Source organism: Simochromis diagramma, unplaced genomic scaffold, assembly GCF_900408965.1.
Source record: "Simochromis diagramma unplaced genomic scaffold, fSimDia1.1 OVJJ01000685.1, whole genome shotgun sequence".
In the NCBI taxonomy this organism is placed as follows: domain Eukaryota; kingdom Metazoa; phylum Chordata; class Actinopteri; order Cichliformes; family Cichlidae; genus Simochromis; species Simochromis diagramma.
In genome coordinates this window covers 2,171,876-2,197,852 of record NW_024387477.1, presented here as the reverse complement: position 1 = coordinate 2,197,852, position 25,977 = coordinate 2,171,876, and the positions used below count along the sequence as shown (strand labels likewise).

The window sequence follows — 25,977 nt, the reverse complement described above, 5'->3', positions numbered from 1 at the left end:
CAGACGTGTGCACTGTGGTCACGCCGGCATCTAATCCAACCAAGTTACATGTTTATTAAAATAATCAAATTACAGCGTTTACATTTATGTTAGACTACTTTTAATTAACTGCTTTAGCCCACTTACAATGAAAATTAAAAAAATCTAGTCATTGGCCTGTGTAGCATGTTAACACTATTGAAAGTAAAAATAACTTGAACTCCAATTTTGAAAACACAACTTTCTTTTTTTTTCTTCTTTTTTTTATAAAGCTCTGACTTGTATTATGAGTCTGTGGCCTGGGAGAGAGTCCTGTCTGCAAAATATAGTATATAAAGACCAATGTTGGGCAATTAATTATATAGTTACTTCTTCAAAAAAGTAACTCAGTTTGGCAAACAACAAAGTTTTTTGCAGCTATTTTTTTTTTAAATGCAGCCAAGACGTTTTTTAAATAAACATTTCAAACTATTTACAGAACAATCAGCTGTTCTGCATCAAATCTGATGCCACACAAATTATTTGTGCCACTCCAAAAAATAATTTCTGTCCACTATGAGATAAAGGAGAACAACAGCCTGATACCTGCAGGCCTGACAACAGCAGATGTATCACTGCTGTAACACCTGTAACATTCAGCAGTCGCCTCATTGTTCTGATACACACAACAAAACTATTGACTACACTACACACTAACTACACAAGATTTGCGCTAAACGTCGCAAATCTCTCACATCTCAAACACCGCCGTCACTCCTAAAACTTCCCCCCGTTTCTTAACAACTAGATGCCACGTTGCCATATAATCTTTTGATTGGTCAACATGGTACATTTTTTGGACGAATAGGAAAGGGACAGGGGGGTGGGGTTTGTTTTTGCTCACAGGCGGAGAGCGCTTTCGAGCCTTTTTTACAGTTTCTTAGATATTTGTATCATAACTCTGGTTTTACATGGCCGGTCAACACAATTTAAAAACTGGTATAAAGTCCACAGTTTTTCCGTCAATTGTTCCGTCTGTCCTGCTCACATCTCCAATGGTTGTACACGTTGTCATTAACGTGGCTTCACTTGCTAGCTAAAACACCGGTGTCGGCACATAAGGACGCTGTCATAGCCTGACAACGACGTTGATTAGCTGCGTACATACGAATGAGAATCGCATCATTGGCTGGACTATGGGATAAGGTGGCATCGTTCTAATCCCATACGGGAGCAGCCAGTCACTTACTGACTAACACTGCAAAACAGAATTGTTAAAGTTTTCATTTTAATTTCAATTCAGGTTAGATTTTTTTGTGCGCAACGCAGATTTTCTGTGCACAGAGACCGTGCCAGCAGTGCGCAATTGCGCACGTGCGCAGTTTAGACGGAACATTGAATACAATATATAAAACAATTTAATATTCTGCAAACATAAACATGGTCTGCATGGCTCTTGAACTCTGATGGACAGATTTGCAGTAAGATGCTACTTAGATTGTAGGCAAATAATATGCAGATGTTTGTCTTGCTCCACTGGTATGAGGACACAGTGTTGCTGTTGCAGGCTGGTGGAGATGCAAACTAGCTGCACAGTTTCCTGGTTCCTGAACACAACCTGACCTGCTTTTAATAACAAACTGCTTAGCAGATCGCTGCCTGCCATAGTACACTCAATTCTGCCTGAGATAAGATAAGATAAGATAGGTGTGAAAAAAAGGTGTGAGCAACAAAGCGTTTACAAAAACAGAACCTATCCAAATATGTAAAAACAAGCGATTCGATTGATTTTGTTCTGTAATCTTTTTGTCAGTAGGAAAGCGTAACCACCAAATATCAAGCTTATCTCGGAAGACTGAGTTTAAAGATCTATAAATGGTTTTCCAACAAGGGGAAAATGAAAACATTGAAACAGCAAACATTAAAAAACTTCCTCCCTCTAGTCCAATCATCTTTTGAATAGCAAAATAAAAGCTACATGAGAGGAAAGTAATGATGAGAGCACATCAAAGAGATGATTTGAAAGGCAAACGTCGAAACAGCAGTGAAGAGATGCGGGATTATGGACAACAGTAAACACAAACAGTAGGACCAACTGAGTGTATATTTGTATATGTGCTCAAGGATAAAGCAAGTGAATCTCTGTTGGATACGAGCATCCAATGCATGTATATTGTGATGCTTCGTCTGTCTCTCTCTCTCTCTTTGCCTTGTCGCGCGAGTGAGGTCGTGAGGCTCAGAGGGGACAAGGACCGGGATTAAGGAACTGCTCACGCACTCTCCAAAATGCATCAGGGTCTAATTCCCGGCAGCTAAAAGATGTCCTGAGGCTACTTTTAAAAATCGTGCTGATAAATCAAGCTTCAGCTGACTTCATCAGTCATCATTTGTGTGTGTGTCGCACTTAATGAAACTAAAACAAGGCAGACCATCAATTACACAAAACAACACCTCAGGATCGATATGCATTTAGACAGCCTGTGCGTGGTTAGAGATGTGCACGCGCGGACACCCATAATGCAAATGCACACACGAGCTCTAGTAGAAGTCAGACACACACACACACACACACACATACTTAGCCTATTGATTGAGCTCCCTGTTAGCCATTTTCTCCACTGGCTGTATGGGCAAACTGAAGGGTTACAGCTTGCAGTCTGTTCCCACTAAACCACTGTCATCTATCTACAGGTTAATGAGGCTCAACCAAGGTTATTTTTTTCTCTCATCTTTACTGTGCTTAGCAGCAGCGTCAGAATTACACACATAATAAAAAATATCCAAGAGATGGTAGAACTACATGTAACTAATGTTTATTTGTGATACAAATCTGGGTATACACCGTTAGACAACTGCAAAATAAAATAAAAACATGATTAAGACACAGTATACATATTGGATGTACTGAGATATTCCTGTTGCACGACTTGCAGACACTGAGTGAGGCTCTAAAAGATTAATTAGCAAAAATACATAAACAATCTACGTGTTTCGTGGGCGATCGTGGCTCAGGAGTTGGCAGGTCGTCTTGTAATCCGAAGGTTGCTGGTTCGAGCCCCGGCTCGGACAGTCTCGGTCGTTGTGTCCTTGGGCAAGACACTTCACCTGTTGCCTGCTGGTGGTGGTCAGAGGGCCCAGTGGCACCAGTGTCCGGCAGCCTCGCCTCTGTCAATGTGCCCCAGGGTGGCTGTGACTACAATGTAGCTGCCATCACCAGTGTGTGAATGTGTGGATGACTGAATGTAGTGTAAAGTGCTTTGGGTCCTTAGGGACTAAGTAAAGCGCTATACAAATACAGGCCATTTAGCATTCTCATTAGAATTTACTGCTGCATGTGTTCCCACTGTAGGAAACTCAGTTTCTTTCGTAGTCACAATATGCAAGAAAAGTCTTTGCCTGCTACAAGATTCATCAGATATTACTGCTGATCAAATAGATGAAACCGAGAATTAAATATGCACCATCCTCTCTGTAGACTGTATATAAACGATAGAAACAAACACGACGTCACCCACTGGTTAGCAATCATTTCTGTTCTGCTTGAACTTTGCTGATCAGACAGTTTTCAATCAGCATGAAATAAACTGAGTGAATAAAGACCATGAACTCAGCAGGAAACTGTTTACACAGGTTAACACAGAAAGCAATAGTCCCACAGATTTCTATAGGACCTTTCTGCATCTACAGTTATCGCCATCTGGTGCTTTTAGACAGAATGCAGGCTTAAAGCACTTCCACATTGGCTCATTTTTCCAACTGGGAAACTACATCCATCTCTCTTACTGCCTGTGAGGGTAAAGCATACTCTGCTTTATCTTCTTTTTTTACTGTAATGTGTGATTGATACTTCTGTGTGTATTTTAAATCCTCTACTTGTGCGGGTTGTGCCTGCATTGCATTATGCATTTTCAGTAGATCACGCTATTTGGAGCTTCTCACTTCGAGTTGATCCAGTACTACTGAAGGAGAGTGGACATTATGTTACGGCATAAATTGCGGCATAGGGTTGCGGTCACGACGTCTACATTTAATGCATAAGAATAAGTAGCAGAGACGATAACTTACACATTGGAGATCATCATTGATAAGACTTGACAAGCAGAGATGGGCAGTAACGCGTTACTGTAATCTGATTACTTTTTTCGAGTAACGAATAAAGTAAGGGATTACTATTGCAAAAACGGTAATTAGATTACCGTTACTTTCCCGTAGGAACGCTGCGTTACTGCGTTACTAAAACTGTGATTTTTTGCGAGAATGTCTCATGACAGTGACGTAAGCGAGTGCGCCGTTAGTGACAACAGCTGTGTGCAGATCAACAATGGATCACATATCGATTGTGGGAGAGAGTATGAGCGTGCAGCGTTTAAAGCGTGGAAGTACTGACCTTACTTTGAGTTTGATTCCATAAAAAGTGACAAAAACATTAGCGTCCATCGTGCGTGGGAAGAAAACTTCTTTTTACAGCGAAAAAAACCCCCTAAACTTCCAAGCAAGCACCGAGTGCGCAACGACGTAATGGGGAACACACAGAGAAACTCGCGGATTCTTCAACTGACCGCGGCACACCTGCACCAGGGTAAACCTCCGCCTACCCTACTCCTGCTTTACAGGTGAAAATAGAGCAACAGGACCGCTGAGTCTTTGACTTTATTTATTTTCTGCTGTGTTTTACTTGCATCTATTTGAAAGAGTGAGTGTAAACACAAAAAATATTTTATTTTATGTGCTGGAATGTGCAGAAAATAGGTTTAAATGTTAAACTAATTTATTCAACACAGAGAATGTTGCATATAATGAAATTTTTGCTTGATGCATAAAGTTAAAAGATTAAAACTAATAAAACAAGTTAAAAAAAGAGACTTTTCCATTTGATTACATTTTGTATGATGGATTATGCAGAAAAAGTAGAATTGGGCTGAAAGATCTATCGCTTTATCACCTCTTCAGGTTGTAAATCGTGTTTTTAAAAAGTAACTAAGTAACTAAGTAATTAATTACTTTTGAAAATAAGTAATCAGTAAAGTAACGGGATTACTTTTTTGGGGAAGTAATCAGTAATTAGTTACTGATTACTTTTTTCAAGTAACTTGACCAACACTGTTGACAAGTTACTGACACCATAAACTCATTAGGAAAGCTCATAGAGCAATGGAGCTGAAGAACTGTTTCCCTGAGAGATTCATTTTGGATCTATATAAGTTGTCCCTGCTGGCTATTAGGAACAAAACGCAGACACATTTGTTTTAATCATCTGTGTCCATCATTTATATACAGTTCATAGTCCTATCTCTTGATCTAGATTGAACCATGTGACATAAAGTTTCTATAGCTGTAATAGCTATTATTGGTGTCACAAATGTGGCTTTGAACATGATAGCTTTGATTTTATGCTGAGCAAGCGTATTGACCGAAACAGCAGAATGTTAAAAAAAAAATCCAAAAATCCATGGGATGGGTGTAATGGTACCAGTACCAATGGTACTGGTGAGAAGACATATGGTTGAGGAAGTCTGCTTTGACGATATGAGATGAAATTGAATTAGATAACAGATACATAGATGAATACTGTATTGATCCCACAAGGGAAATCACTGCGTTACAGCAGCAGGATAAAGAATAAAAATGGTTCAGCCTACAAAAAATAAACCCTGTTGTTAAAGTCAAATTGGCACAGGTGGATAGTAAGAGCCTTACCCTGTGAGAAAAATATTTGTAACTGTGATAAAAATAAATGCATTCATAAATATTATGTACATTATAAATTATAAGAAATAGCGACAAAAAGGTATAATAAAGAAATATGTGTGTGGAATTTCTTTTATTTTTTTATTTTTTTTCCTGGACCCATTTTGTGCTGTTAAATTTCTTTAAAAACTCTCATCTCCGTCTGAATGTTTTCCTGTACCCTTTCCTGACATGTCATATTTCCACTTCATTTAGCTGAGTTAATTAGAGCGGCCAACCTGACTTTCGCTGGCACAAAAAGCGTTACGCAACACAGCGGCAGTCCAGTTCACGACCACAGACAAAACAAATGCGACCCTGCATGGCTTCATTCGAACTTATTGTCTTGGCAGAAACATTCAGATTTAGCTCGGGGTGAAATCGACGACAAACGCAAACAAGTCTGCCGTACAGATGAGATTACTTTTTATACCACTGTTCGCTGTGCTTGAAAAGCAGGGGAAATTTCTATTGAAGGGGTGTGTGGGCATATTTGGAAGTGCTGAAAAAGGAAGAAAAAAATCAGGCGCAGCAAATGTTACATGAAGTCTGCTGTAAGATGTGCCCCATGTCAAATGTACAAAACAAATGAGCTGTTTCTTTCTTTTCAAGCATAGATGCAGCACCTTCAGAGCAGCTCTGCTGAGGAGGAGATGTTACAGGGCAACACGGAAAGTAAATGCTAATGGCTATCACACAGACACCCTGTGAACCCAGCATGGGAGCCTGCCAAGGACTCCTAAACCGCAGCTTGAAAACCACTAGGGTTACACACACACAGCGCAGGCATACCGAGACACGACGCTGAAGCAAAGGAAGCTCAGAGCAAATGAGATACACAAGCTCACACCTTCACACAGAAAATGGATCTCTGAGTCCTGCTGGCTTTCAGACAGACAAATTGTCTGTCTGCAGATAATGGAGCCTCAGAAGTGAGGATGAGGAGCCATCCTGAAATTCATATATTAAAAAAAAGAGAGAGCGAGACTGAAGAAGATGCGTGACGAAGAAAAAGTCAGAATGAAATAGGAGAGCGCAAAAGAAGACATCTGGACGGAGTAATAGAGATAGGAGCGACTCAGACAGAGAGGGGGCATGTTAATTAGGGACTAGGTTGATAACAAATGTATTAGTGGGCCTCTGAGGGAAGGCATATGGAGAGGCAGGGAGAGGAAGCGGGGTGAGAGAGATAGGAAAAGGTTAACAGAAAGAGGAAAGAGAGGGGAGACACCAAAGAGAAAGGCACAGAGAGACGCAGGATAATTATGAATTAGTTGATAAAGAGGTAATAAATGTCCTGAAGGGGAGCAGGAGTGACAGAGGACACAGAAGTGCAATGAAGGAGAAAATGAAGACTGGGATCTGTTTGATAATAAACTTTGAGCGCTGAATGAAAAGTTATTACCTCGCTTATTTATTAAGTTTGATGGATAACACTTCCTGCTGGGAAATAAGCAGAGGGGTGCCCTTTGGAACGCCTTGATGGCATTCTTCACTAAAACAGAAGCACCTAGCACCACAACTCAATGGCCACAGCACAGCAGAGCCTCATGGGAGCATTTTTCTACCTATTTCACTCAGTTAAATATTATGTCCTTGCAAATATTTTGATATTAAACCAGATTTGCTTGGTCATCCATTCAGTTCAAAAAGAGCTCGAAAGTGAAAGTCCCCGTGCCTGTGACATTTCTCAGCCGCATGGTTCGTGTCCTTCATGAAAGTCAAGTTTTTCTATGGTGTGCTTTTATTACTGAGAACATGACAAAGCAAAAAAGAACCTAGCTCATGGGAGGAAGAAGAATAGAATTTATGCTTCACACAGAGACATCGTTCCCAGACCTCTCATTCTTAACCATCAAATCTTATCTCACTGAACACACTGGCGAATGTATTACTGATATACACTCTACAGGCTTTATATTGCCTACAATGGCAGTATAGAGGAACTAATTTTATGCATCGTGAGAGTCCAGAGCCCTGCACATATAAGCTCACCATGCAACGTATCGTGAGAAAGAATTTACATCTAGATAAAGATAAATGTTAAAAATTAGTTTTAAGAAAAAGGGAGTCCTGTACGTGTAGCAGGCAATGTGTGTGTATGTATAAGTTGTCAATCAAATGTCAGTGTAATAAACAAACAGACATCTTCTTTTTCATTGCAGTAATATGAACGGATTTTCCTGGTTTCTAAAAGAGGGTGTGTCACCAGGGTCACCCTCTGACTGTCTGCATTCTGATACATGCTTCCTGCAAATATCCACAAGTTCTCTTATTATTGAGGTTTGTTTAAAGATTGCACACTTTAAAGGTACAATATGTAATTTTTGAGGTTATTTAATAGAAGAAAAAGATTGTTGTACTCATAAATAAACACCGATTATTGTGTTAAATTAATTAAATCTTCCAACAAATTGATGCATTTTCATAAACATAATCTATTAAAAATACACAAGAGGAGAGGTTTGTGGAAGCGGCCATATTGAATAAATGGACACTGGTGTTCCACTTAATTTTATTGATGTGGCGAGAGACTGGCCACATACATAATTTCAAATTGTTTCAAATTATTTATGACGATTTAACATTTGTACATACATTTTTTCATCGTCTATTTCTCATTATGTTTTTCTCCACCACTGCTCTTTCTTCTCTTCACCCTCGCTGCAGGAAGGAGCGCTTTCGCAGATCATTCATCCCAACAGCAGTTAGACTCTATAACGCCTCAATCACGATGTCATAAGTCACTGGACACTGTGAACATCCATGGTCACCACTTCATGCATAATGGACCTTCCATGTGTATGGACATGTGCAGGTATATATGCATGTATATGTATAGATATGTATATTTAGTGTGTACATGTGTGTGTACATGTGTATACATAGGAATAGTGGTGGTACAATAGTTATGTCAAGCTATATAGTTTATGTCTTGCATATTTCCAACCATATCCATAATCACATACTGTGTATGCTACCATTGTATATAGTGTATTATCTTACTTTTTTTTTCATTGATTGTACTTATTTGTATTTTTGTATTTCCTTCTGATATCTGTACCTGAGCTGAGGTAACGCAAAAAATTTCCCTGTCGTGGGATCAATAAAGTCTTATCTTATCTTATCTTATTTCCCCTCATCCTCTTCCTCCTCATCTCAGGCCTGAACTGGAGTCAGGGCTCTAACATCAAAACGTGCATAAACATACTAATTTATACCTGGTATTGTAACAATTGCTTACTGTTAACTGATTAGACATGTGACATCTGTCTGGATAGCTGAAAACAGGTAGACTAAACAACAACTGGTTATATGCTAACATTATCCCAGCTAAAAACACTCCCCCTCTAATAAACAGTTTGATTATATTCTCACATGTATGAGACTCTAAGTCCACTCCCCCCCTTCACTAACAGCAGCTAACAGAGGCTAACAGCAGCTAACAGAGGCTAACATATGCTATCAGCAGCTAACAGCAGCTAACAAAGGCTATCAGCAGCTAACAGAGGCTAACAGAGACTAACATATGCTGTCAGCAGCTAACAGGTGTTATCAGCAGTTAACAGAGGCTAACAGCAGCTAACAGAGACTAACAGCAGCTAACAGAGGCTAACAGCAGCTAAGAGAGGCAAAAAAGCAGTGATTATTGAGAGAAAGGTTTAGGATATCCTCATCAACTCGCCTCAAAGTTGTTGTCATCAGACAGAAGTGAGCTTCTCTGAATCGCTGACAGGTATTTGACTCCTTTCATAAAGTTTTATACTCTCCTCCAGACTAAATAGATGTGGACAGCCGATATAAACAGCGACTGTACCTAGCATTATGCCCTTGAATTGGGACAGATATGAAAACAGAATTTCGTTGATCGCAAAATGCAGTCTACTGACATCTAGCGGCACTTTACACACTGACATGTGACCCATTTTTAGAAAATGCCTAAGTGGTGGCATTGATTCAAGAAGGTGCTTTAAACATTCCTCATCTATTTTTAGCCATATTGACATTATAGCATAACACTGTTGCTGCACATTCATTATGTGAATCTCCCATTCCAACACATCCCAAAGGGGGGCTATTGGACTTAGATCTGATGACTGTGGAAGCAGTGAAAATAACGGCATGTTCAAGAAACCAGTTAAAGATGATTTGGGCTCTGTGATGTAACACATTATCCTGCTGGAAGACAATATCAGAAAATGCACTGTGGTTATAAAGGGATGGACGTGATAATCAACAATACAAATACAATAATCTACAACAATCCACAGTTCAATTTATATCATTTCAAGGAACTTGCCATGCATAAACAAATTAAATACAAAGTGCATTTTTGTGGGCACTTCCGAGAAGCAGTTAAGGAGCTGTTAAATATTATGCTGTATTAATTCAAGATATTTACACAAAAAAACTTAAATCTAAATATTAATATTTCTGTTCTTACCCAAATCCCAAACCATTAACTACTAATCCCGTTGGCGGTTCCCTCTCTGGATAGCCCAAGGGACACCCTGACACACACACACACAGTAAGCTGGTCTTTGGGGAGCTGAGTCCGCCGCTTCAGGGGAAATAAGAAAAATTTCTTATTCTATTTAACGTAATAAAAATAATGACACAAAAGGAATTATCATTATGTAGTACAAGTTAATACATCGCCTTATCGTCCTCACTGCATAATGATACAACAACAGATTCTGGAAGCATCTGAGGAATTCTGGGGTTCGTTGTGGGTTTGTCCTTTTCTTCCTCATCTTTGGCATTTGCCAGACATAACCTCCCAATCACACAGTTTCTGTACAGCATTTTCCAGACATTGCTTGTCAATCAAAAAGTGCAAGTGGCATCTTTTTCTTCAGGTGTTCTCTTAGAGTGAGTTTTGTCCATCCATGCAGCTGATGCTAATTATTACCCAATTTTTTATCTCTTCAGGCTAAAATAATAGGACACATCAAACATACTGCTTCCTCAGCTCCACAGGGGCTTTCCCCGAATGAAGGCTTGTCTGCATGACCTCGTGTTTAAAGCAGTAAATAAAACAGGTTTAATAAAGTGGCAACCAGCGTAAAGCTGTGAATCTGAAAAAAGAAAAGTGAAAGAGGTAGTTGGGTATGCTTCAGGCAGTTTCAGAAAATTATCAATTTAACGCAACAGCAGTGCATGGCTGCTCTAAATATAAAGTCCGACCTGCATCCAAAATGAAAGAATTAAAATAGCACAGTGATAGATCTGATCACATCGGGTGTAGCAGTTCTGTGTCAGAAACATGGACACTGCATCTTGATAAAAGCATCATTAGGGGCATTCGCGAATGTCTTCAGGGTTCTTGTGTTAACACTGCAGACCAATTACAATCAAATCAAACATGCAAGGACTGTCTTCCTATATTTCTCTGTCCGCTTTTTATTTTTTCTTTAAATTCTGAGTTTCTCTGGGCCCCACTGCCTCTTTCTACCCAGTGTAAATAATGTAATTTGTCACAGACAGGCCTCCGTGTAGGAGATGACCTTTCGAAACCTCACAGTAAATTGGCCCCGGCTAGCAAAGCTACGTCATTAGCCCTCTCCGTCTCTGTCTCGCTCTCACTTCCTCTATATCGCCCTGCTTTCAAATTCACTTTTATTACTTCTGTTTAATTTAAAAGTCAGTGTTTAATCTACTGTCCTGTGAGGCTAACTAGCTCTCTCTGTCTGTCTTTCTTTCTCCGCTATATCCCACAGTCACACACATAAAACCAAATCATAAAGCCCTGCCAGTGGGTCATTTTAAAGTCATATTAACTCTCTCGTTTGTTTAATATACATCAAATGTATTATAAATTCACTCTTGCACTAGATCAGGCAAACTACAAAAAAGGCTTTGGTCTGTATTGTGTACTGTACAGTTACAACTTTGCTTGTATTGTGTATTGTCAAATTGACACATAATAAGATATTTTGTCTGAGAGTTGTGTGGGCCTTCTGTAAAATGAATCAAATATTATATTGGCTGAACTACATTAAACATATGTTAAAGTATACAATTGCATATCTGGAAAAAGAGCACACATAAATGATAATGTAGCTAGCTAATATCTAGCTAGCCACGATGTATAAGAATCATAAACAATTTAGAACTTTCATTTGCAGAGAAAAATTAATTAAATAGCAGTCTTTGCTGATTGTTGACAGATTCAAAAGACTTATTTAATGATCGTAGACATCAGGGCTACTCTAAAGAATTTAACAAAATAAAAAATTGTAGCCTTCCCGATACTTGCATTCCTAGCCCTTTGAAAAATGCAAAACCATATCAAAATATCTTTAAAATGTTTTTTGGATTTCTGGATTTTTTCTGAGTTTCCAAGCCTTCTCTCCAAGGCCATAAACAGCCTGTAAACATGGTGGATGGATTTTAATCTATTTTTTATTTGTTTAGATGAAAAGCAGTAGGTGAACTAGCACTAACTAAAATCAGCCAATTAAAAACCTGACCATCCACACAATCCTGAGCTAAACATTGATAAAACACGGAGGGGATTCCCCCCCCCCCCCCCTCTACTTTCTGCCTAAATAAATAATAGGCCTACTCATTACAGGTGCAGAGCAGGTTTGGGTTTACAGAAATAAACTTCTGCCAGGAACATCGCAACATTTTGGCATTTTCACCTTAATGATGTTGAACAAAATGAACCTGCTGAAACATTTAAGTTCAGAGGGTGAAAATGCACCACTAACACACAGCCCGACAGGATTCCAGTACATCTGCACATACCTGGATGTAAGTCGGCTTTCTGCCACCATAAAATACTCGCACGGACTTTTGGACAGACACAAAATGGGTATCAGCAGTATCACAAGTGCCAACTACAGCAGAGCAGAGAACTACTAGAGCACTGGGTTCAAGGCAGACTGAGTGTGTGCCTGCAAAGAAAGAGTGTGTCTGTGTGTGTGTGTGTGTGTGCGTGTGTGTGTTATCATTCCTCAGCACCATGCTCCTCTTGGCAGATGGCTGTGCCAACCCCGGGACACGGCGTGTGTGTGTGTGTATTGTCTTGGTATCTTGGGGGCACAAGGGCAGAAGCTACCTGGTGTTGACTGCCAAGTCTCTCGTTCTCTTGTGCTCTCTCTTTTTATAAACCCTACAAACTCTCTCTCTCACACACACACACACACACACTTCTACTAAAATGCCGTGCCCAGTCACGACTTTTATTGCATATGTGGTTGAATTTAGTTTTTAAGAAGGTCCAGCCATGGAAAACTGTGTAAAAGATACTGTAGACAGAGGTAGTACAATTTCCTCTTTATGCATTATTAAAGGGACAATTCACCAACAAACCTCATTTGTAGATTTTCCCTTGTCTGCAATGCTTTTTGTCTAACCAATGGAAGTGTGCAGCTAGCTAACAGCTAACTCGACTGAGAGGGAGAATCCGTGATTGTGTCAGAAATCCCTCACTGACTGATAAACCTGTAGATGGATTTATGTGTAGAAGATTATTTTATGAGCTCAAACAAACAAAAATCCTTGCTGATGCTATTCAGTTAAGAAGCCATATGTGCAGATTGGAAGTTTCACTTTTTTTTTTACATATTCTGACCACATGCAGAAGAATGAAACACATGAAGACAGTTTCAAAGCCACACTTCATATCTCTGCTGTCAAACATTAACGGAGCTTAATTAAGAAAATTATTTGGGTTTGTTTTGGTTTTATGTTATTCTTTTCTTTTTAAAACCTTAATATTAAAATGTGTTATTTGTAAATAAATAACACATTTTAGGCAAAGGTTAAAATATCAATACTACAGTTTAAATATCAGGAGAGCAAATCAATATTTATAGGAAAATTTTATAAATACAGAAATAATAAATAGTAAATAATAATACAGTCACATATTGTGATACAAAATTTTAAGCATAGCATCCACCACTACGAACATTTATTTTTAATATTTCTGTAACAAATACATATTGTACTGAGCATATTTTCTCTTTTTTGAAACTCTAGTGAAACGCCCGAAGGTCTTCTGTTCTTGAGCAGTGAGAGGTAACGTAGGATACTCTGAACAGTCTGTACAGGATATATTAAATCCATTTGGCAGTGCTAAAAAATGGCAAACTCATTATTTAGTCCACTATGCTGGATGTTTCTTCCTGTTAAAAGGGAGTTTTTCCTTCCCACGGTCACCAAGTACTTTAACATAAAGAGTCATTGGATCGTCGGGGCTTTCTCTGTTTTCTCTGCATTATTGTCGGGTCTTTACATAACAATATAAAGAGCCTTGAGGCAACTGTTGTAATTTGGCGCTATATAAATAAACTGAATTAAATATGGAGTAAGCATGAGTGAGCGATTGTGGACCGAGCTAACGCTTACATCCTGCTTCCTTCTTCATCATCATAGAGACGGAGTACTCTGATGACCATACACAAAACTGCTCACAACATGAATAAATGAATGAATGAATTATTGATACTTTGAGAACCAGACACATCTACAAAATTCCTTTGAAACAAGGAACTCCTGCCAAAACAGTTCAGACGGGAAAAAATGCATAAATGAATTTAATTAGTAGCAGTGACTGTTGTTGTAGCACTGAATGCGTCGCTCTCTACATAAAATGTTAAGCTCAGGTTAAGCGTGTACTCCAAGTTGTAACTAATAAGTTAATGTTATCACATATTCCTGATAATGTAACGTAATAACAATATTGTCCTGCTATCATGACACATCATTCTCCTGCCTGAATTAGTGTTACGGAGCAAACACTGCTTACTAATTCCAATAATTGCTAATGAGAATTTCCCAACAAATTAGTGAACGTTACTCCAAGCAAATACTTGATCAACTAATTAAACAAATTCTTAATTAGCTTTAACAACAAACTGGGGGATGTAATTTCAAGCAAGCTTTCTAGCCAATCTGACCCATTCCACCAAAAAAAATGAATATTATCTTAAGCAAATAGTGAGCTAATTAAATAAAGTCATTACTAAATAAACACGTACACTTTATAGAACCAGAAAGCGCTATGGCACAGTTTTCAGATATATGCAACACTCAGGTTATTTCCTGATGAGTTATGCTCCCCTGCTTAGATGTGTTTCAGAAATTCTGCCGCAGCTCATGCTTCCTTTATCTCTCCTCTGTGCGTTGTCTGATAAAGAAACTACCACAAAACTCATCTTTAAAAAGACATAAAAAACGACTCGTGGCAATAGAAACGTAGGTAAGTACGAGCATTAAGAGGTGGGAAACACTCTAAGACAATGACTATGCCGATAACAGAAGAGCAGCTACAGCACAACAGATCTGATCCCAGGGGAGAGATTTGTTTCAGTTCTGTACAGTTATGCTCAGCTTTATAGTCTAATTAACAGTTACAGGGCTTTTAGTATTGGCAATTGTGATTTTGGCGCAGCATTAACAGAACGATGTGAAACTACCTGTTTATTTCATAAGCCTCTTCACCTACGTGTTAACACTGTTTGCTTTTTTAAATAACAATATTGCCGCTCAGAGAGAGATATCTCCGTCTAAGTACTTCGGCTGCACTCATGAGTGACTTTACCGCACCTCATTGAGCCACTCAGTGCCTTTTGGGTGTTACCATCTGAGGCTTGTCGTGGTAATTTGTTGTGTGAACTCTCTTTATTTATGATAACTGACTAAAAAGGTTTGGAGGGGTCTCAATGCAATTTTTCACTCCACAACTGAACACTTATTGGATTTATTCAAAGATTTGATGCAATTGAAAAAAAAGTTTGTGCACCTTACTGAGTATGGCGTCCTTTGGGCTAATTTTCTGTGGCATCGTACAAAATAGAGTGCGCAGCAGTAGAGGGAGGCCAATAGTATGCTTACACTGATAAAGATAAATGTTCTGCTGAGGATTTTTATATCCCATCCAGATGGTTACTCTTAATTTTCTTATAAGGCACCAAAGAAAGTGAACAGATGGTTTAGCTCTTTATATGGAGCGTGTGCAAATCCTACAATGTCTTTACTCCAACCCTCAACTGAGCCTCAGTTTACCTGCTAGTAAAGTTTCAACAGCTGACCTCTGTCTTTGTACGAGTTCTGTAATGTGATAACATAATTGGATTGTGTGTCAAACTGTTAATTCAAAGGCTTCATCAACTTAATTATGTTTCTTAAGAATAATGCAATTAAGTTTTCTCTTTCAGTACTTCAATGAAAAACAGCAGCGTCGTTTTTCAAGGCTGTAAGATCTTTAAAGACTAAAACAGAGTGTAAACTGTGAGTAGTAAGTGATAATAATATCTGAAACATAAGTAAAGCACTTGAACCCTTCAGTTAATGTAGCTTTAATTTATCATTTTGGATCCTTATACATCACATATGCTGTATTATCTGTTTACAGCTCGCAGTGTGGAGCACTAAATCCTAAAGGCTAAGCTAAGACAATATTTCGAGTTAATTTGGAGACTCTGATCATTGCTTCCTTGATGAAATGTAAACACAGCCACAAAGACACATCTGTATAATTTTACATCAAAGTCTCCAATGGATCAACTCCTCTCAATTGACTCTTTGGCAGAAATGTAGTAAGATTTCTGGTGTACATCAAATCAGACAAGTTCTTTCAAATCTGGAAACAATATCTTACAACAGCTCTAATCAAACATATTTGATCAGCAGTGCTTCTTAATGGCCCTGCGCATAGTGAAAAATGTCAATTGTTTCCATGAGACCCACAAAGAAGTATGACTTCTGCAGAACTTTGAAGAACATTTTAAACTCATTCTTGGGTTGTTTTAACTTTTTGGTTCAGCCTCTGGTCAATCACATGTTTCATTTGCAGCGTTTATGAGATGGAAACCAAAAAATAGCTAAAAGAAGAGCAGATTGTTCTACATGGTTGCAAGCTTTGGGAACATTTCACGTGTATTGTTGAAGATTTTTCTGCAGGTTTTTGAACTCCTAGCGATTCCCCCTGTCAGTCTAAGCAACTATCTCCGATAAGCTTTGATAAAAGGTGCCGCTCACCCCCAATACACACACACACACACACACACACACACACTTGTGTATTTATATCCTTGTGGGGACATCTCATTGACATAATGCTTTCCCTAGCCGTTTACCCTAAAAAATGAATGCCTAACCCTGATCCTTACCCTAAACCTAACCATAACCTAATTGTAACTCTGACACTAAAACCACATTTTGAGTCTCAAAAATGCTTTCAAACTCATGGGGACCGGGATTTTGGTCCCTACGAGGGCTGTTTGTCCCCACAAGTATAGTAAACTATCAATTTTTGGTCCCCATGAAGATGTTAATACCCGTACAGACACACACACACACACTAACACACACACACACACACTTTAATGACAGAGAAGTTAGTTCTAAAGACACAAACCTTTATTTCTGCTGCTATGCTGGAGAATTACAACAGAATAAAATGTATTTAAGATTAGCTCAGCCTTAAACATCTGCAGGAGTAATATTGATCCATGTAACACAGATGAGGAACATTTTTGCAGAATATGTTTTATAATATTTTAGGGACCATTTGCCAGTAATACACTTTTATGTGTGTTTTCACAGTGTTCAAGTGTTCTACAGAGTCCTCCAGCACTCGTCAGTATCAGGTCATGGTAAATATTTTGATAAATAACTATAGAAGTAATAATATTTGACAAGTCTTCAGTCAGGAGGGAGTGCTTGTTTATCGCCAATATTTTTTAATAATAATTAATTCTGAATAATATTAATAATGTTAATATTAAGTACTAGTGACAGTTTCTTACCTTTCTGTTGTTTTCTCTTGTTCACTAACTGTGATGTCTTTGTTGATTTTAAACGTGCTGTAGAAATAAAACTGACATTGACATTATCCCATATAAGATTATTTGATTGGTAGATGGTTAATGAAATTAATGCTGCCTTATTTATGGTTTGAGTAAAATTTATAAAACACTTTTGAAAAAGCAAAGTTTCCTTTTATAACCTTGAGTTGCTTCCTTTTTCTTCATCTCTGCTTTTATTATCAGAGCAGATTTGTTGTGAACCTTTGATTTGATCTTGACTTGCATGAGGGTATTTGGTTTTTTGTGTAGCTTTGAATAAAAATAATAAAGCTAAAAAAATTGATGCTTTGAGTGTTTTTTTCTTTGTTTGTTTGTTTTTTCAGCACCACGGACAGTGACTGTTTCCTCCCAGATGGAGTCCAGGTGATCTGGCTACTTTTACCAGCTTCTTCACACCTGCTGACAGAGCTGGCGCTTCACAGCCCTGTGGGATAACTGTACTGCCAGTATGGGATAAAATGGATTTTTTTTTCCCAGTTAGAAGATTTCTTTCAGTGTTATCTGCTGTCAGGTTGAAGCATTTGTTTGTGAATTCTTGGCAGTTTGGGATGAGACACAGCTTCCTTTCGCAGCCTCTGAGTTGCTGATGATGTGGGTGTGAAGTATCATCAAGTGGAGCTGGTTTGGCAAGCCTAGGCCGATCACACAGCAAGGATGGAAATTTCAGTGTGTGATGAATGATTTTGCGCTTATTGAGCTTGCACGTGTGAGTGAGCTGACTGAGAGCTTGGGAGGATTGATGGCAGATTGAATACCGGACTGTGAGAATGAACATCGAATGCATTGACTCTGTCACCTCCTTTCCCCAAAGATTCCATCACCGCTTCTTGTAGGTTTTCAAGAGCCGGACCTGAGTATTCAACTTTCTGAATATTTGATGGCTTGGTGGGTATTTAATCATCTACTGTGGGATTCAGTTTTTTGGAATCCACAAATCTAGCACCTTTGTGGACAAACAGTTGCCACTACTCCACTACGACACACAAGGACAAGGAATTACTCACAGCCTCCTTGGCCAAGTTATTAAACCCCCAAATTGTCTCTGATTCACTCCTCAGTCTGTCTCTCTGTGCATGTATGTGTGAGAGATAAAGCGTTTTAAGTTCATAGAATAATCTGCCACGTGAATGTGTATGTGTGAGATTGTAGGAATGCTACTAATTATCTTTGTAATCCTTCAATAGTCAGTAAGACTAGAAAAGTGCTATAAAATTACCAAATATATCACTTTGTGATAAAATAGCTGAAATAACAACATAGACTGTACATTAAAGATGGACATGGCCACCATGACATCACCCATTAGTTTGTAAACAACTGGTTTAAAGCCTTGAGTTCAGCATTTGTGCCACTTTTCAAGTTTTAGAAGTTTTGGAATAATAAGCAATGATATTTTGGATGAGACGGTGGAGTGGGGAGGCAATCAGCTCATGTTAATTAGGCTGGTGAACTGAATTGTGCATCCATACAGTTGGTGCATCACATAGGTACAGACAACCTGCTAATTATTTTTAACAAATAAATAGAATAAACATATAATTTCTGTCATCAGTGTTCAATGGATCAGTCTGGATCTCACTGGGCAAGCAAGGAAAGCAGTGCTTGCCCAGTGAGTTTAACCTGCAGTTAAATAATATTAAGGCATTAAAATGTTCAATCCCTGTGTAAAAGTCACCACAGGCCACTCGTCTATACCAATAACCATTTGTCAGTCAGCACAGGTGGTTGATGACAAACAGGCGTAAACCTTCATGTAACTTAAAATGGAGACGTAAACACACACTATTATCATAAACAGGGAACAGGGAAGTATCCAACTTCCATCACATTATAAGCATGTTTAATTCTGATGTAAAGAGGGGATTTAAGCAGGCGAGCCTATGTGGACTGACTTGCTTTTCTTTTGTGTTGGCTTCATTTTACAGCCCCGCAGTTTGACTATGAGCAAACCTGTTTAATTTAACTTTACATGCATGATGATTTTAAATAAAATTTGTAAAAATATCTTTAATTATTAAATGCAAAAGACAAATTACTTTACAAAGTCATCCCCCTCCCCCGCCCAGCTGAAGACGCAATAATTTGGTCGTTAATACAAAAAACGAGAAACACGATATTTGGGACAGCCATGGTGTATTTTCCCCCGGATTGTTCTGAAAAGAGAGCTTTGATTACACCTTAGAACAACAATCTTTTCTTTGTTGTTTAAATGCTGGAAGACAATAATAAAAAAAAGAATAATAATCGGTGTTTCTTCCCGCAGATGTGAACTTTTAGGCTCCAAAACACGCAGCTGGAAACTTATCATTGCATGCTGAGGATATGTGTAATCAATTCTCTAATTAACTACTTAAATGGTTCAACCAATCACCATCAGCATCAATTAACATTCAAAGCGATCTCCCCCAGATTCCACTGCCATGATTAGCTGGCTACATGATGGGCAATTACAGTGAGGAGCATGCGACGCTCAATGCAAGCCATATTACAATCATACAAAAGCCTTCAGATCTCCAAGCGAGAGAACGAAACGAGGCAAGATGGGAGGAGGAGGGAGAAAGAGCAACAAAGAGGAGAAGAGATGAAAGGGTATTTCTTCAGGAGGAGGAGGAGACCTACAGTGTTCGTTCAGATTTAACAAAGGGGGGAGCTTCAAGATTGTTTTCTCTTTCTCAGCTTTTTTTTTTCCTTAAAGGGAAAATCTACTGTCAAACACCAGCCACACATCAATGGTGCGTGACAGACTTTTAACTCCAATCTGAGTGATTTTCGTAGTTTCTATTGAAGGTGCGTGTCGTCTTTTATGCCTGTAAAATCCATTGTAAAATTTCAGGAGGAAGATCTATTTGAAAATAACTCGCTGCATTCTGGTTCTCATCTTGCAGCGGTGCCGTTATCTTTGTTATCATCTTGGACAGCTGAGCCCATTTGAACATTTATTAGCACAGAGTCGCCAGCAACATCAAAAGTGGCTTTTAGAGATGTTGGTACAAGCCGATGGTTAAGAGACGATATCGGACAGGAAAAGCATAAAAAAGTTGGCCTCCATTCTCAACTGAAATATGCTTCAATTGAATTTCAGCTGAATTCATTTAGCTGTTTTTATTGATTTATGGTTGTTTGGGTAACGGTGCTTTTGGATGGTCTTTACTTAACCCTCTGAGGTCTAAGCCGTCATTGGTGATGAGCCCTCTCCAACCCTAACCCTAATTCTAACCCAGGGCTAGCTGAATCTTTTTGTATTGACCTGTTCTTCCAAGGCTTGTAAATCAGGGAAAGAATCATTCTCATCGAAAGCTATTCACATTTTTTTCCCCAAATCTCCAAAATAAAGGATAATGGTTACCACCTGTGATGACTTAGACTTCACCAGGTTTAGGTCTTCTATGGTTTTCCACCTGTCATATGTTCATAAATTGAAGAGTTAACAAACTAAGAGCACGTGGGTGGGGTATTGTTAAATCTGACCATCTGACATTGATTAAGTCCTTTAAACTTGATTTTGAATTATCATTGAAATGTCAGGTACATTTCATACGCACTCTTATTTTTAAATAGATACATTTAACACATGAAGGGATTTGGCTTTTTCAAGACACCAGGATGGATTGTGCACTTCTACTGATTGGAAAACTTTGCCTGTTTTGCTTATGATGAAAAATAATTAGCCTGAATATTTTCTGTTGCAATATGTTGACTATGATGGCTGATGTGATTGAACAAACATATAGGACCATTTTTATCATTACATTTTGCTTTTATGTTAATCATTTAGGGGCCTCCCTGTTTGAGAATCACAGTTGGTACTTGTAAAGGGTTGAACGGCTCCATGAGGAGAGTCTCCTTCCTGTTGTGTTGAGCTACAGCTGAGACTTCTACACTGATGGTGTCTGAGATTCTTATCAGTACAGCTAGTGAATGTAGTGAGGCAGAGACCTGTTGTGCAGTTGATGTCGAGTACTACAGGAAAAAAACGCAAGTGTACAAGACTCTGTTTTCCTGTCCGATAAAATCTTGAGCTAACATGCTGGCCCCTGCTAAATATGCTGGGCTAGCATAGCGCGTGCTGCTCCCACCGATTTGTTGATGTAGAATCTCTGAGAATTTTTGTTTGCTTCCTTCTGCTGCTTTTTGAATTGGAAATGTGAATATGACGCCTTTCTATTTAGGTTCATTCAGTTTTTATGTTCATTAGAAATTGTTCAAAATAAAGATTTGATTCAAATTCTTCAATATACTGACAATCTGCAGGTTTAAATAAGCCAACTCTACTGACTTCTGTGAGAAGCAGGAAATTAACACGCCCTGCCAAAGTGCCACACTTTAACAACATGACCAGCACTGCGAAGGAAACTGGCAAATCCTGGTGCTTCAACCCTACGTAGGGCTTCTCATAAATAAAATCATTGCTTACACTGTGGACCCCAGTGCTCCATTTTTCTTCTTCTACAAACATAAAAGATTAGGATCGCATCTGACACGTTAATATGATTTGCTATAGAAGAAAGCATTTTTCTTCCAGCTTCTTGTGACTCCCTCAAGGGCACTTGGATGAGTCCAGACCCCTAGGGTGGCACCTGCTGGCTGTAATACACCCACAGACAGCTACATAAACAGACCTGGCGTGATGTTTCCAGATTGTGACTGTTTAATTCTAAATGAGGGAGAAGCTGATCGACACACATAAGCTGCCTTCATTGTTCTGCAGTTTCCTAAAAACATTTTCTTGTATTTTCTTCATATTCTTTCTGGCCTAAAAGCCGTTTCAGTGTGAGCCCAATTTCCCATCAGGACCACCTGACAGCTCTGGCGTGATGGAGTGGTGGCAGGGGGAGGGTTACATGTGTAGACACCCCGAGCTTGTTGTTGAGCCCTGAGCAGCTCCACTCCAGCAGCGGGGGGTTAAGTACCTTGCTCCAGGGCCCTTCCACGGTAGCTGCTGAGGGACAGCAGTGTGTGTCACTTTCCCCACTCAGACTCTCCCTGCTGGAATACGCATTCAAAACAGCAGCGTGGTTGCCAAGTTATTGTGCTCCCTCTGTAATACACAGTTAGACTGGAAAGGCTGACTGTTATATTGACCTTACTTCCTACAGTCCTCCTGAATGTTTCCACCAAGTGACAAGAAATATGCAGCATGAAGTGAGACACTTGATACTCTTTTAATAAAAGCTGATATTTTAAAAATGCTGTTAATCCAGAAGAATAAAATCATATATATATTTATATAGATATGACATGCATACATGACGGCATGTATGAAGCATTCTGCCTACATTGTTTCTGATCGTGCACATGACTCTGCATCAGATTGCTGAATCGGTAAGTGGAGCAATAATTTAAAAAAATTCCAGGGTTGATGATAAATGGCTGATTGAAAGGCAAAATTAATTACTTTGAATTAAAAAAAAAATTGTAATATGAATTGCAGTTGAAGCTGTGACCTCAACAGGAAGCTGCCCACCAGTACAACCAGAGCCTGACAAAGTGTTCTGAAAGGTTCAAATTGCCCCTCCATTACTTTCCACACGCCCAGTTTCTGCACAAATGAGTGCGAGAATACATTCCAAATCACGCTGAGAGACTGAATTATGTTTAACTTCTTGCAGATTCCAGCCTCTCTATCATCTTTTTGAAAACCCCAGCATCTTTTTAGGCCTCCATAGTGTTAAAAGCCTTAAAAAGCACTTCTCCCCATGTGGCTCTTTGTTCTTATGTCCTCTACTGCATAGAAAATGACTTCACAGAGGCATGCAGGAGGAGCAGAATCCACAAGAATGACTTTCATTATAGATGATAGTACCACTGATACTGATTAATAGTATCATACAGATTTTAGAGTTTTATAAAGGGGCAGCGTGGTGGTGCAGTGATCGGCGCCTGTCGCCTCCCATACAATTATACTGCACTGCACACCCATGCCTTTTAATGCATAAATAATACCATATATACTTTGTGACAGTATCCAATAGAGCAACAGGAGACTTCAGTTCCAGTGTCTTGGACTACAGCTGGTGACAGTAGACCTTGTGCTCTTTGGGAACCCAGCAAGATCTGCTTTATGTGGCCTTCCAAGTCACAGCACATCTCCAGACACCAGGAGGAATCGGACACATTCAAGGACTGTCACGACAACAACCAGACCAGCCCGCCTATGTGGAAACACTGTACTGTAAAGCCTGGAGCAGCAACTGGATTTTCAAAATAAGCAACCGGACCATCCAGAAGTAAGTCAACGGTCTTAGATGGATGAAAAAGTAAAAATAAGCCTCAAAATATAAATGTGTGGGATTCAGTGCAGGAAGGTTCTGGTGGAGGTTGTAAATTGTAATTTCGCTTGTTAACCCTGTGATGGGTGACCTGTCCATGATTTCCACCTTTTCTCGCCCTATGACCAGCAGAGATATAATTAATAACATCATCTTAAATGTTTTTCTTTATTGGTGAACTATAACATTTTCCCAACATGTCCTGAAATGAATCTACTTTATGCAGCTATTCAAATTAGAAAGCATCACCTCAATGCGCTTTTCTAGTCTCGACCTAACATTTAAGCCTTTGGAAGCTCCCACACAGACGGTACATGCAAACTCCAAACAGAACGGTCCCAGGAAGGGACGAACCCAGAACCTTTCTGTTGTGAGACAACAGTATTAACCGCTTCACCACTGTGCCACTCGTGTGCTGCACTTTAACAGGATGGCAGGAGGTAGAGCAGGTCATCTATTATTCATGAAGGTTGGCGGTTCGATCCTTGGCTGCTCCGGTCTATGTGCCAAATTCTCCTCAGGCAAGATACTTTCTCTTGATGCATTCATCAGAGTGTGTGTGTGTGTATGTGAAAGAAAGCACTTAGATGTAGAACAAAGTGCTTTGAGTGCTACATAAGAACCAGTCCATTTAATGTCTTGCCATAGATATCAGGTCCTGATATATAAACAGCAAGCAGATACCAGCTGACTTATATGCTGATTTTCACTGAGGATCATTTTCAGTGAGAGTGGATGGATCCAGAAGAATGTTTACTGCTTTTAAAATTACAGTCAAGTGTTCGTCCTGACTGTCAACTAATGAGTTCAGCTCTGAATCAACAACAACAACAAAAAAAGGACCAAGTGTGCCAAACAACACGAGGCTGATACAGACCTCTCAATGCTGTCAACAGCACTGGATTTAAAGATGGGGATGATCTACTTTAAGCGTTTACAGTAACAACCACTTTGCAGTGATGCTCAGTCAACACACGGCCAAACACTGACTGAGCGTCATCACTCCATCGCTATGCCTCCATGGATGTGACGCTGCGCCTTTACACCTGCGCTGTACCAGGTGAGCTGAACTGAAATGTCACCAGGACACGTGATTCTTTAGGGACTGAAATGGAGCAAACACTAAACTGCCCAAACTTGTGGGGACGCAGTTCATTCACGTTTACGCCGATCCCTCCCTGCTCAGCGCTCCGCCACACTCCCCGGTGTCCGGTCTCACGTTTACGCCGAACGTTTTATTTTTATTTATTATTATTTTTAATTTCACAACGAAACAGTAAAAAGCCGGCGTTGCACTGGCTGCCTATAGTGTGTGTGTGTGTGTGTGTGTGTGCATGCCTCCCGGTTCATCTCCAGCAACAACGGCAGCTTTACGGTGACAAAGAAAGACGGTGTGCGCGATTTCTCCGAGACTCAGTTTGGCTGCATCTCCAGACAAAAATACAAGAATCTTTATTTATACCCCAGAAAGCATGTCCGGCCATCCCTCCACAATAAACACACATATGCATGCATTTTATAAACACACACACACATAAGAATCTAAAGCTGCGCGCACAGGACTTACCATGGTTGTTCAAGCTCCCAGTCTCTGAAAAAGTCGAATTCAAAGAGATCCATTGCCGCTTGGGCTGGTGCTGTTGGTGGTTAAAATCCAAAGGTGGTGCTACGTGGTTCTACATAGGCTACTGACACTGAGTGTGTGTGTGTGTGTATGTCAGAGAGAGAGAGCGAGGGAGAGTAGACACAAGCTGCTGCCGCTGCCAGGAAGCTGCTACGTGGTCGAGGCAAGCTGACAGCCAGGCAGAGGTGGAGGGAGGGAGCGCTCTCTCACACACACAGACACACACACTCATGCTGTGGGAGACAAGTCACTGCAAAAATGTTCTTCATAACAAGCAGAGCTATTTATATTGCACATTTGACCAAAATAAATGTGTGAATCAGTCCCTTGACAGCAGCTGGAAAATGGTTTAAATGCCGCCCTTAAAAAAAGTGCCGTGTAATTGTGCAAGGTGTTGACATGTGAGGTTTTTAATCTTCATCAGGCAGGAAGCCACACATATGACACCACACCTCTGATCTGATCACAAAGTGCCCCATACCTCTAAACTTGACAGTCACCCCGTGTACACAACACAAAAGATTTCTTTTTGTGTGTTTTCACACTCCTTGAAACAGAAAATTACATTAGACTT

At 39.5% G+C, this 25,977-nt stretch overlaps 1 protein-coding gene across 2 annotated transcripts in view; it reads right to left on the bottom strand.

Moving 5' to 3' along the window:
• aff2 (AF4/FMR2 family, member 2) overlaps window positions 1–25,673 on the bottom strand; it is a 197,884-nt gene extending 172,211 nt beyond the window's left edge. Inside the window, exon 1 of one of the 2 annotated variants that reach the window (XM_040016581.1) lies at window positions 25,347–25,673. In XM_040016581.1, the coding sequence (XP_039872515.1) occupies window positions 25,347–25,399 (53 nt within the window). In that variant the 5' untranslated portion in view covers window positions 25,400–25,673. The remainder of the gene's footprint in view (window positions 1–25,346) is intronic. The other variant, XM_040016580.1, reaches the window with a different exon arrangement.
• Window positions 25,674–25,977: the final 304 nt, after the last annotated feature.